At 36.2% G+C, this 14,505-nt stretch overlaps 1 protein-coding gene across 9 annotated transcripts in view; it reads left to right on the plus strand.

Moving 5' to 3' along the window:
• LOC106874300 (uncharacterized) overlaps positions 1 to 14,505 on the plus strand; it is a 373,269-nt gene that overhangs the window by 40,692 nt on the left and 318,072 nt on the right. For all 9 annotated transcript variants that reach the window (XM_052974178.1, XM_052974177.1, XM_052974184.1 and 6 more), the window contains one exon: positions 9,320 to 9,568. In XM_052974178.1, coding sequence (XP_052830138.1) covers positions 9,532 to 9,568 — 37 coding nt within the window. In that variant the 5' untranslated portion in view covers positions 9,320 to 9,531. The remainder of the gene's footprint in view (positions 1 to 9,319; positions 9,569 to 14,505) is intronic.

Genomic DNA, 14,505 nt, shown 5'->3' on the forward strand with positions numbered 1-14,505 from the left:
GCGGGTGGCACATAAAAGACACCATTTCGAGCGTGGCCGTTTTCGTGCGGGTGACACGTAAAAGCACCCACTACACTCTCTGAGTGGTTGGCGTTAGGAAGGGCATCCAGCTGTAGAAACTCTGCCAAATCAGACTGGAGCCTGGTGTTGCCATCCGGTTTCACCAGTCCTCAGTCAAATCGTCCAACCCATGCTAGCATGGAAAGCGGACGTTAAACGATGATGATGATAGGCAGTTCCCATGAGCACTATATTTTGAATTTCTGCCATTTGGGGGTTTCCTGGTATCTGAGCTAGGTAGGAATCAGCCCCTTTTGCTATTATTCCTAGCACACCTATGACAACAGGTATTGTTTTAGTCTTGAGGTTCCACGTTTTGCCAATTTCTATTTCAAGATCTTTATACTTGCTCGGTTTTTGTTAAGTCTTGACAGATACATTTATGTCGATTGGGACAGTCATATAAATGAGGAGGCATGATTTTTGTCTGAAGTCTCTTAATATAATGTCTAGCCTATTTGCATCTATCTTTCTGTCAGTTTGAACGGTAAAGTTTCAGAGGAGTGAGATGTGATCATTTCCAAGCACTGGAAGTGGTTTGTGTTCCCAGCAGTTTTTAGCATTGGGCAGCTCCAGGTTTTTGCAAATTACCCAGTGCTGCTCTATCATGCCAGTTGAGATACTCTGTAGGCACAAGAAGACTGCACATGGAGACAACATGGTCAATAGTTTTATTTTGTTGTTTACATACACAACATGTTGGGCTACTGATGTTCTTTAATATGTTGGCCTGGTAGCTCCTTGTAGGTAGGCATTGATCTTGGGCTGCTATGATAAACCTTTCTCTTTCTGATTTTAAGCCAGAAGACACTAATTACTTTGTCAACATCAGCATTATTAGCCCTCTTTGGGTATTTGCCATTGAGAGGTTTTTATTGCATTTATCAGTAAGAATATCTAAGGCAGCAGTTTCAGCACAGGTTTTCATAAGCTTAGTTTTTTCTGTGCTTGTTTCTAGTATGTCTTGTTCTGGGATTTGTTGTATTTGGAATTCACTTAAGTATTCCTTTACCTGTTTTGTTACTGAATATGATGCTTTCTTGTTTTATTCAAACCCCAAAGAATTCCTCTCAACACATGGCTATGATGCTCCCCCACTACTTCTGCTCATGATCAGAGATGAACATATTGTCAGCCACCAAAGGACATGCTCAACTGGTTATGGGCAAACAACTGACAAGAAAATCTGTGGTATTGAGCAGAATATTTGCTGTAGCCCATCATTTATACCAAGACAAAACATGTACATAACACTTTCAATCAGTTCAGATAAAAAGTCATGAGAACCAGTTCCTGGTGTTGAATTAGGGCATTTATTATTACTATTATTATTATTATTATTATTATTATGACTTTTAATCTGCATGCTTGCTACAATCATTTGCCAAGACACACCAAGGATCCTAGGGCAAGTGAAGGATAAGAGATGTTACAGTATGACTGAAAGCTTGGGGAAGAGAAGTGGCAGGGGCAGTAGCGAAATATCTTCATGTAATACAACACAGATATTTAAATTGATAGGGTTTTTCTTGTTAGCACAATCTTTTGGATTTCTCTGAGACATGGTTCTCCTGGGATATTATCTAGATGTTTCTGACATCCCTATACCTAGGGCTCCCACAATAACAGTAACAGTTCTTGCTTTAAGATATCACATCTTTTGTATTTCAGTTTCCAAGTCCTTTATTTACTTAATTTGTCAAATTCCTTTACAGAACACTTACATATATTAGTCTACAAGTATTTTCTTTCCTGTTTTTAATGACTATGTCTGGTTGATTAGCCTGGATCATTCTGTTGCTGCTGACTGGAACATTTCAGAGGATAGTGACATTTTTACCTTCAACAACTGGCTCAGGATGATGTTTATACCAGTAAACAGGAGTGCTGATTTTGTATTGTTTACATATTTTCTAATGTAAATACTGTCCTACCCTGTCATGGCAATTTTTGTATTTGTTTGGTGTCAGGACATCTCGAAGCAAGATGGTCTGTTGTTTTGTTAAACGTATCGCAGAATCTGCAATTAGGGTCAGAACTATTTGGAAGAATGTTAGCCTGGTAGTTTTTGGTAAGCAAGCTTTGATCTTGTGTCACCAATATGAAACTTTCAATTCTCTGTTTTCAGTCCTGAACTTCCCAGCCACTGATGGGTTGTTGCTTGATCTACATCAGCATTTCGGCTTTGAAGTTATTATAACATGAAGCCTTGTCCACTTCTATGTTGCCGTCGGTACTGTGATATTCTTGTCGCCACTATTATGTTGTGGCAGTATTACATGTCTTATTATCTTTGACTTGTCTATCGTGCTATTGCTGATAGCTCTGTAAGGTGACTTTGTAACATCTACCTTGATGGTAACTTGAACTTGTATATATCACATAACTGACACTAAGTCCAACTGAGAACTCATACAACGACTCTACTACTACTGACCCCCTACAACAACTGACTGTCTGACTTTATAGCAGCTGCCCCGTACCACTTTGTCACATCTCCCCTTTTAGTTTTTTTTGGGGAGGGTGAAGTCAGTAATTTTATTTTACTTTATTCACCCCTCCTCCCTTTTTAGCATTTTTTTTCCAAACTTAAAATTTTTCCTTTTGGAGTCTGTTTGTAGCAACTATATGTTCTTCCTTTTTCTTCTACTTGTGCACATAGGTTCAACTGCTTGTTGGTACCTGAAATGTGTCGTATCACAGCTATTCCATAGTTTCTTCCACTCTGTCTGGTTAATTTTCTATGGATCTCTTTAATTGGTTTCTGTGTCTTTTTTCAATACTTTTTCTGCTTTTAATTCTGTACAGCATTTTTTCTATGTACTTTGTAATTTTTCCTTCTTCCCAGTATTGTTTTACATTTTTATACAACCTATTGTACACATTATCACCAATTTTGAAAAATTTTGGATTGTCTTTCCTGTTACTTTAGTTTCCTTGCCAGGTAACAGTTTATCAAAAATTGATTTCACCTTCCTTGTGAACATCAGTTCAGCTGGTGAATTTCCTGCTGGTGTCACTCAGTATACCCATTGGAATTGCTGCAACTTCATTTGTGGCTTCTTTGTTTGCTTTTCCCAGAGCTCTTTTAAAAGTGTCCAACAAACTGCTTTGCTTGTCCATTTGATCTGGGATGGTAAGGTGTTATTTTATGTTCTACCGTGAACATTTTCTCAGAATTTTCTGAATTCACTAGACACAAATTGTGTTCCATTCTCAGATGCAATCACATCTGGTTGGTATGCCAAATCTTGTGAATAATTTGTGCAAAAAATTTACTTCAATTGAAGCAGTTGGTCTTTTGCACTTAACAATTTCCAGCCATTTTGTATAACTGTCAACTACTACTAAGTAGTAATAACCATTTAACAGACCTGCAAAATCGATATCTAGTCATGACCACAGACTTTTTACTTCTGGCCAAGGCTCCCATTTTTTAGTAGGCAATTTTGCTGCCAGAGCACATCCTCTACAGCTTTTTACTATGTTTTCAACTTCCTTGTCTATCTTCAACCAATACACACAACTGCGCATAAGTACTTTGATCCTTGCGATACCTGGTTGTCCAGTATGCAATTCTTTTAACATTCTTTTTTGTGGAGTCTCAGGTACCACTACACTTTGGTCATGCATCAGTATGCCATTGCATGTTGAATATATGTTTATATCTTGCTTTTTCTCACTGAACCTTTTTTTGTTTTCTTTCACTGACCCAAGAGTTTTTCTTTTTTGTATCATTAATGAACTTGTCTTTTGACGCATGTCTAGAGTTATTGGTAACTCTCATACTGTGTTCCACATTATGTGTTTAATTTCCTTTTCGGCTCATAGGGCTGCTATTACTATATCCTTGAATGGTTCGCCATTTCTAGGTATTAACATAGATAGGCCGTCAGCATGTCCTAGCTTTTTCGAGGGTAAATATTCCATTGCATAGTTGTAGTTTAGTAGTATCGCACCTCATCGCTGCAACCTGTTTGCTGTATGTACTGGGATTCCTTTCTTGGATCTATAAATCATTAGCAACAGGTGATGGCTTGCTTGTAGTCTAAACTGTCAACCATGTATAAACTTGTGGAAGTTTTTTATGCCAAATATAATTGCCAGTGCCTCTTTTTCACTTTGGCTTTAATTTCTTTCTGCTGGCAAGAGCATCCTTGATGCATGAGCTATGGCCTTTTGGCTGCCATCCTCATATTTGTGTTGGAGTACAGCACCTACCCCATACTCACTAGCATCGGTTGCCAGTATCGTTTCCAACTCCGGATTGAAGTGTGTAAGCGACAAGTCTGAAGTTTAACATGCTTTTTAGTTCCTCAAATGCTTTCTGGAATTTTTTTGACCAAAACCATTTGACATCCTTTTTTAACAGCTCGTTTAGTGGAGCCCTTGTGTTGCGTATGTTCAGGATGTATACTTCATAGTAGTTTGCCAATCCTAAAAATGTTTGTAACAATTTGACGTTCTTTGGGGGAGGTATATTCCATATTGCTGTCACCCTTGATGAGTCTGGCCTTCGTCCTCTTTCATCAGTTACTTGATTCAAATATTTGATTTTTTTTCATCAAAAATTCACACTTTTCCTAAACCCATATTCATTTATTTTCCTGAATACTTTTTTAATACATTTGAAGTGTTGCTCCACTCACTCGCTCTTTATCAAAATATCACCAAGATAAGCAATAATAAAGTTGCACTCATTTAACATTGTGTCCATCACTTGTTAGAATATAGCAGGTGCCACTTTTACTCCAAAAGAAAGTCGTTTGAATTTATACAATCCATGATGTGGATTGTTAAAAGGTGTGCTCAATCTCCCTCTCCCTCTATCTGTAGATAGGCTTCCAAGAACTTTGAGAGAATTTTTCCTCCATTTAGTTTTGAGAACACTTCTTCTTTTGGTAATGGATAGTTGTGTTCAAGTAAACAGTCATTTAATCCAGTCAAAAAGTCCACACACACTCTTAGTTTATTATTTTTTTCTTTACATAAACCGTTGAAGCCGCCCAGTCTGAATGGTTGACTTTTTCAATTATAGCTAGACTTTCTAGTCTTTTTAGCTCTTTATTGATCTGGTCCAACGCTGCAAACAGCACTTGGGTGTAAAAACAGGAATTTGCCTTTTCTTTTACTTTGATCCTTGCTTTTGTTTTAGTGCAACAGCCTAATTCTTCCTAAAAAAACATTTGAAAACAATTTTTTAATTTTTTGTCTCAGTTGTTCAACTTCATTTGAACTTTTAACTGTGCTGATTACATTTTCACAGAGAACACTAATGGGGGTATCTCACATTTTAAATAACTCCATGTATTCTATGCTAAATAGGTGTAGTGATTTTTTTCAACACATAAATGATTGTCCTTTTCATTTCATCTCGAAAAGTTACACCGCCGATGAAATATAATTTCTTTCTTGTAACACCGTATGCTACTTTATTTGATTTAAATAATTTCAGCTTACCGATTTGCCTCCATGTTTCTTCATTTATGATAGAGTTGTCACTACCCATGTTTTATTGCATTTTGACAATAGTGGTTTTGATTCTCATCTTTATGAATTTTATGTTTGTTGTATAGACGTTTTTCTTCTGATGACAAACTATTTATTTTTTCTCATTTGGTTCAATTTTTCATCATCTTAGTTCTGCAGTGCAATTTAATGTCCTGTGTCCTCACAATGAAAGCACTTTGCCTTTTTGAACAGACACTCTTTTCTCAGGTGCCTACCACCACATGATATACATGATATATATCATGTTTTTTGTGAAACACTTTATCTATCTTCCAACCTTTTTACACTGGTTTTATCTGTAAACAATATCTGCATTGGATTTCTTCTGTGTCATGCCTTACTTTTAATATCCTCACTCTTCTGACAGTTTGGAGAGTTATATCCTGGTTCATTTCCAGCTTTGTGAGAATTTTCATTCTGACTTTTGCTTCCTTTTTAGCAGTAAGTCCCTGAGCAAAAATCAGGCACTGGAATGAGTCTGGAATTAATTTATCCAGTTTAAATCTCTCACATTCTCTGTTCACTACATAAGATGTCAATTGTGTCCATGAAATTTATATCAGAAACATTTTTTAGGCAATATGAAGTTACAGTATTTCTCAAGCTGTATCGTTGCCAGTTTCCTCATTTTGTTTGTCCAGTCTTGGCATTCTTTTTCGAAAATTTGTTCAAATCTTTGGTAATATGCCTAGAAAGTGATTCATTCTTCTGGGTCATATTTATGATTGAAATTCATTTACTGAATTTGCTGCATGGTCTTGCGAAAACATATTTTCTGGTTTTGTTATCAACTTCATTAGTTATAGCATTTGTTGTTGTTCTTCTTGTTCTTTGAGTTGTTGTTGTTGCTATTTTTGCAAGTAAACCCTCTAACAAATTTTCCATTTCACAGATCTTTCATAAAATATATACAACAAAAATGTTTGTTACTCCTCTGTTGAGTTTTTAATTTCTCCATGTGAAAAATTTTTCTACAACGTCTGCGTGAATTATTTTCTGGTGAAAAAAAAAATTTCTTTTTTTCAACATTGTCCATGTGAATTGTTTATATCCTCCTCGTCACTGTTATAATGTGGATCCTTGTCCACTTGTATGTTATCACTGGCACTGTTATATTTTTGTTACCACTATTATGTTGTGGTGGCATTCCATGTCTTATCTTTGATTCATCTATTGTGCTATCACTGATAGCTCAGCAAGCCAATGATTTTGAAACGTCTACCTTGAGGGTAACTCGAACTTGTATATATCATGTAACTGACACTGACTCCAACTGAGAACTCGTACAACTCTACTACTACTGGCCTCCCTAAAGTGAGTGGCTCTCACTTTGTCATGTGAGAAGGAGTGTACCATTTTCACTACAACAGAAGTATATATTCTTTATTATTATTATTACCTCTGCCTTAGCGAAGGCATCATTTTCAGTCGTGTTTGTTTGTTTGTTTGTTTGTCCATGGACAAGATATTTCAAGAACCACTGGATGGATCCGGATAAAACATTCAGGGATGTTTGGTCTCGTGACTGGTACAAAACTGATTAGATTTTGGCATCAATCTTGTATTAGACAAGGATTCTGGATTATTTTTTGTGTTTTTTAACTTAATTTTTGAGAGCAGTTGAGTTCATTTTTAGTATTTTCATTTGTGAGAGCAGTTGAGTTTCTTTCAGATATTCTCATTTTAAAAATCATCTCTGGCTAATTGTTGAGAGGACATTGGTGTAACCTTGGTGGAGGTTTGCATTTTCTGAGTGCACTTATTGTTTTACTTCTCAGAACATTCAGTCTTGTTTGTTCTGGTAGATTCTTTGAGAGCGGACAGCAGCCTACTGTCAGAGGTCTCACAGGGTCTCTTTCTGCACATTATAAGCTTTGATACTCAGTTGTTAATTATCATGGGAGACATTCAATATCCAAGAACCAATCTCAAAATTTCTGTGATGCTCTGTGTTTCAATCAGTTTTAAATATAACAAAGAATTTAGTAAAATAACTCAGTTATCAATAAGCTAGTGTTAGGAACATAAATTGTGACTAAGGTTTGGTGGAAGATTTTAATTCAGAACTTTTGAAAACAAGACATTTGTACTACAGAGCCAGAGGCACTTTCAGTTGAGTTGGTATCGAAAGGGTTAAACAAATTTGCCTTTGAATCCAAGTGTACCACAGAAAGCTGTACTAGAAATGATATTTATCATACCAGGATCAATTACAATTGTTACCATGTGAAAGGTTTCTGACTTCTTACATTGCATATTATTTCAGTTTAAATGTTCAGTGTTTTCAAATGCTATCTTTTTCTATATCTGTCTCTTTTATGTCAAAGGCAACAACTCACATTGTGGCAAAATCCAGTTAGCTTTGCTGATATATGGTAGTCTCTCAAGTTCAAGAAAGACAGATCTATATTTTCTGGCTGAACAACCTGCACAGATGATTGTAGTGATCAAATGTTTGTGCTGCACATTAGCTTTCTCCCTCCATCAAATCAACATCATTTGTACAGGTGCATGGTGTGCCACATGTCAGATATTGAAGTGATTGCAGAGCAAGGCAAGATGAAGTGTTTTGTTCAAGAATGCAATACCACTAAGTCTGGATATCAAACCCATGATCTAGGATATCAAGTCTGGATATCAAACCCTAACCACTAGGTCATGCTGATATATACAAGAAGGACAATTCAATAATCCACTATCAACAACAGGGAGGAAACCTTACCTACAAGCTAGTGGTTATAATATGTTGGTAACTGAATCTTTGCTATCCAGCTAGTTGGCCTAGAATGTTTAGCAGTATCACTAATCCAGATATGTGAGAAGCCTTCATATCCATATACTTGAGCTTTGTAGAATCTAAACTGATGATTACAACTGAAGTATTTTTGAATCTGAAGAAGAATCCTAGACTTAGGAATGCTGATTTGGCAATATTATACATACAAGATTGCCTTGAAAAAATGTGAGACCAAACATTTATATCATCTTTGAGGTTTTATTTGTGCATTGTTCATTTATAGGAGGGATGTATTGCAAGATTGTTTCCCTATGTCTTTATGCTATTTAACAAAACTATCATGTTCTCAATGAAAGATGTTTCCAAGACCTATATTGTTACATTACATTCAGTTCTCATTGTGCCTTGTGGTATTTGAGGTCACAACAAGATCATTCTACCTTCTAACATGGAAAGCATCCTTGACAACTTGTTCCATTGTTAACCTTCTACTTGTAAGATCTGTTGTTATTGTTCTTTGCCACGTATCCTTTGGTCAGCCACATCTTTTACCTTGTAGAACCAACTGCAATGCAATCCTGACAATTGAGTTCAGTTTATAGCGACAAGCTTGACCCGGCCATTTCCATCTTGCTTGTATGTGGATGATGCTATTGTGTGGAAAGAATGAAGGATAGTGTCATCTATGTATATGTCTTATCAGAAGTAACAGTAAAATAGTCATTGAGAAAGTACAGAAGAATGACATACCTGAACTCTTTGGTATCCCAGAGGTTAAAGAATGCCATTCAGAGAGAGCCCTTTCAATACACCACAAGTCATTTTGTCTACCATTCTGCTGACTCTTCTAGCTACCACTTTAATCATAATAATGCATAAAGCCAGAAATTTGTTAAGGACAAGGTGTAGTATCAAGCATATATTGTGGTCAGTTAAATTTATTCTAATCCAGCTTTATAAATTTTTGGTCTCTTCGTAATGCTTTTATTGTGCTTTTCTTTCTTTTCACAGAGAAATCCCTTAATTTCTTAATCAAAAGTCACTAACAAGAACTGCAACCTCTTCATGTGTGGAGACTGAGATTAGCAGTGTGTAAGAACAAGAACCGGAGAAAATCAGAAAGTTAATCAGTAAAATTTTTGTCTGGCTCTCAAGGATTTCAAAGAAACAGCAGCAGTTAGTGTAACTAAGCAGTTTGACATCAAAAATATTTCAGGAATACAATGGTTAATCTTTGTCGTCAAAATTTATTTCTGACATGTATGTATTAGTATCATATTGAAAATATCTCTTTTTATATAATAGTTTTGATTGTGAAGTAGCACTTTTTTTAAATACTGTTTTTTTTCAGATATTGTATCCAAAGTACCTCTTCTCATATCATGACAACATTTTAAAACTGAATATTTGCTGTGTATACTTGTGCTTAAGGCACATTCTTATTTTACAAAAAACATTCTTAAGTCAGTACTCGACTTACATATACAATACTACTTATAAATACTTTTATAAATACTGCTTTTATGTGCTGTATTGATAAACACATAATGCTTGGATGAAATTTCCATCAGAATATTCTAAACTGAGCATATTTCTCCTATAATATATCTAAAAAAAATTATATGTAAATATACTCTTATATGATAATGTGTATATTCATTCTTAAAATGTTTTGTTTGCTGAATTCTATAAATAGGAACGGTTGCTCTTGTTTAGAATCAGAGTTCTGGGCTTGTCTCTAGCTGAAGGGGCTTAGTGATGTTGGAACACCAGTGTCTCAATCAATCCATTATATCACTGAATTGTGTATGTTGTCAAATACATTGTATAAAGAGAGAAGTTGTTCCCAGAAAATGAAACTCAACAATCTGTACTACTTCCATATGGTACTATAACAATATATGGTAACAATTTCCTGTATTGTCAATATAATATTCAAACAATTTGCTTGCCCGCTATAAATAGTGGAATTCAAAAATCTTATGTTATTAAAGACAAGTGGATCTCCGTGTCTGTCTGTCTGTCACAACATCCATAAGAGGGAGGGAAAGAATGGGAAGAATCAAAATATATGCCACAATGTATTTTGAGAGGGAGAGGAGAAAAAGTTGATGTTGAGAGAGAGAGAAAGAGACGTACATATATGTCTACATATAAACATATACGTAGACAGTCATAAATACATACATATATACATGCATCTGTGCACATACATGCATATGAATACATATATACACACATTGCCACATAATACATATGCATGCACATGCAAGCATACATGCATATATGCATACATGTATACTTAAATGTATACATGTGGACATACATACACATGTGTGAATACATGCACACATTATCATACAGTGCATGGGTGTATGTGCACAAAGGTATAAAGTATAATAATGAATTTAATTTTAACAAAAGTGATAATAATGAAAGTAATAATAAGAATAATTTTTTTTATTTCTTTATTGCCCACAAAGGGCTAAACATAGAGGGGACAAACAAGGATAGACAAAGGTATTAAGTTGATTACATTGACCCCAATGCCTAACTGGTACTTATTTAATCAACCCCGAAAGGATGAAAGGCAAAGTCGACCTTGGCGGAATTTGAACTCAGAATGTAGTGGCAGAGAAAATACTGCTAAGCATTTTGCCTGGCGTGCTAATGATTCTGCCAGGTTGCTGCCTTAATAATAAGAATAATGGCATAACAAAGGTGACAAAAAGAAAGTAAAAAATTGCAATGGTATGTTATGGAATATAACTGGGTAGCCTATAAGTTAATACACACACACACATATATATACATATATATGTATATATACATATGTATATATATATAGATATACACACATATACACATATATATGTATACACATCTACACACACACACACACACTCACAGACATATATATGTATATGTATATATATATCATCATCATCATCGTTTAACATCTATCTTCCATGCATGAAAAGGTAGAACTGTATATATGTATATATATATATATATATATATATATATATATATACATACAGACATACACATACATATGAGAGGGTACCCAAAAGAAACTGGAATTTTCTAATATTTTATTCATTTACTATCACCTTCAAAGTATTCTCCATTTGAAGCAATGCATTCATCCAGATGCTTTTTCCGCTGTTCAAAGTAGTCCTGGAACTCATGCGGAGTGATGCCTTTTAACGCCTTGGTTGTTTTTTTCTTTACCTATTCCACTTCTGCAAAACGTTTTCCTTTAAGGACTTTTTTCATTCGGGGTAACAAAAAAAAGTCACAGGGACCAAGAGCGGGTGTCTAAGAAGGGTGGGTAAGTGGGGTCATGCCATTTTTGGTCAAAAACTACCTCACACACAAGGTGGTGTGTGCAGGCGCATTGTTGTGATGAAACCACTACTCTCTACTTTTCCACAGGTTGGGGCATTTTCGTCTCATTGCATCTCACAAATGCTTCAAAACTTCCAAGTAAAATGTCTGGTTAACAATTTGACCAGAAGGAACAAATTCTGTGTGGACAATTCCTTTTGCATCAATGAAACAAATCAACATTGTCTTGACATTGGACTTCACTTGACATGCTTTTTGGGGGCATGGTGACATGGAATGAATCCATTGCTGCTTCATTTCTGGGTCATAGCTGTAGCACCTGCTTTCATCACCAGTGATGACCTTTGAAAAACATCCAGATCAGCTTCCAAACGTTCTTTCAGTTCATAACATGCATTCAATCGTGACTGATTTTGATCTTCTGTGAGCAAGTGAGGCACAAATTTTGCTGCAACTCTTTTCATTTACAATTCCTCACTCAGAGCTCCAGGACACACCAGTTATATCAACAAGTTCATCAATTCTTTGGTAACAGTCCTCCAAGATCAGTTCATGAATTTTCATGATGTTTTCATTTGTTTGGGAAGTCGATGGTGGCTCTGAAGAAGGTTGGTCTTCAAGCAACAAGTGACCATTCCTAAAGCGTGAAAACTACTTGTAAACTTATGTTTTGCTCATGGTAGCATCCTTATAAGCTGTTTGAATCCTGACAACTGTTTTAGTTGTCGTTTCCCTCAGCAGAAAACAGAATTTCATGGAAGCATGTTCCTTTGTTTCAGCCATCGCAAATATCAATGAACAGGAGAGAAGCACTTTTAAACAATGATACACCATGTGGCAGTATGATCTCATTGGACAACACTGGGAAGCAGACTGATGCCTGAGAGTCGCATCAAGTGACTCCTAGCAGTAGAAGTCTGACCAACAACTGGCTTGCCCCACAGAGAACGTTTCTGGTTACTTTTGGGTATCCCCTCATACATACACACATACATATATATATATACAACACACACACACATACACATATATATATATATGCATAACACAGACGCACACACATATACATATATACACATACACATGCATACACATGGACACACACACATACACACACATATTGAGTACTTACACATTATTATGTGCACATATACAAGTACATGCATGTACACGCATGTACACGCATGTATATATGTGTGTATGTATTTATGACTGTCTACATACATATATGTGTATGTATTTATGACTATCTACGTACATATGTGTGTACATGTAAATACATATACAAGTGTTTACAAACATGATTACTTTGTAACACCCCCACTTCCACACCTATAATATGCCAAATTGTATACTTAATAGATACATGTATCTCCACAAGCATCTACACATATGCACACACTGATGCACATGTGTACATGTATGCATGTATATGTATGTGCATATATCTATCTATCTATCTATACATATATATATATGTATATATATATATATATATATATATATATATATATATATATATATATATATATATATATATATATATATATATATATATATATATACACTTATGTATTTGCATGCACATTTGTGTTAGTGCATATATGTATGTTTATATGTATGTGTATATGTGTGTATATGCATGTAACAAGAGAACAATAGGGAGAAAGAAAAGAAAACAAGGATAGTTTTCTATTTATTCTTTACATTGTTCAATCTCACCCACCTTGCCTGTCTAACTGTGTATATACATTTGTAGGAGCATGTATATATGTTGGCACCCATGCCAACGCCGTCTCCTTCATTGGACACGATACTTGGCTTGCGAAGACCTGTTGGGGCAAGCGAAAGCAAAATCGTGATGGCACCTGTGCCCAGCGTCGCTTTCCTGGCACTTGTGCTGGTGGCACGTGTAAAGACATTCGAGCGAGATCGTTGCCAGTGCCGCTGGACTGGCTCCTGTGCAGGTAGCATGTAAAATACACCATTTTGAGCGTGGCCGTTGCCAGTACCGCCTGACTTGCCTTTGTGTGGGTGACATGTAAAAGCACCCACTACACTCTCTGAGTGGTTGGCGTTAGGAAGATTGGAGCCTGGTCAGATTGGAGCCTGGTGTAGCCATCTGGTTCACCAGTCCTCAGTCAACCCATGCTAGCATGGAAAGCGGACGTTAAACGATGATGATGATGATTCTTATATTCTTTTGTACATTTCAGCCCTAAAGTTGTGGCCATGCTGGGGCACTTCCAGTGTAATCACTTTTTCAATGACCAATCTTATGTGATTGGCTGTTGGTGAAGGAGGGAGTTCAACACTGCTGCCCTCTTTTAAGTCTTCTGCCTTGATATTGGTTCATCTGGGACTTTGGATTGCAGGAAGTCAAGTTGTTTCTTGAAAATATCTACCCCCACTCCATGAAGATCCCTCTGATGCTTTTGCAAGGTGTTAAACAGCTGTAAGCCCTTGAATCCCAAGGTATTGCAGTAAATGGTCCTCACTCTAGATGAGACAGCTGGGACCTTTCTAACAGTGCAGTGACATCCAGTTCAGGGTCTAGTATAGCTCTCAATTCCAAAATTTCGTGTCAGCCCCTCCAGTATCTTCCACACATATACCACTGCATACCTCTCCTGTCTCCACTCCAGAGAGTAGAGTCATTGCTCATTTAGTCTCTACCAGTAGCTCAGCTGTTCCATTGATGTAATCTTTGTTTAACATCGTTGAACTGCCTCAAGTTCTGCTTTTAATCTGACACTGTAGAGTGGCCACAGTTGAGAGTAGTAGTCCCTTGCAATATATTTATTTATTTATTTATTTATTTATTTATTTATAGGTTTCAGCCAAGT

Source organism: Octopus bimaculoides, chromosome 17 (genome assembly GCF_001194135.2).
Source record: "Octopus bimaculoides isolate UCB-OBI-ISO-001 chromosome 17, ASM119413v2, whole genome shotgun sequence".
Lineage (NCBI taxonomy): Eukaryota > Metazoa > Mollusca > Cephalopoda > Octopoda > Octopodidae > Octopus > Octopus bimaculoides.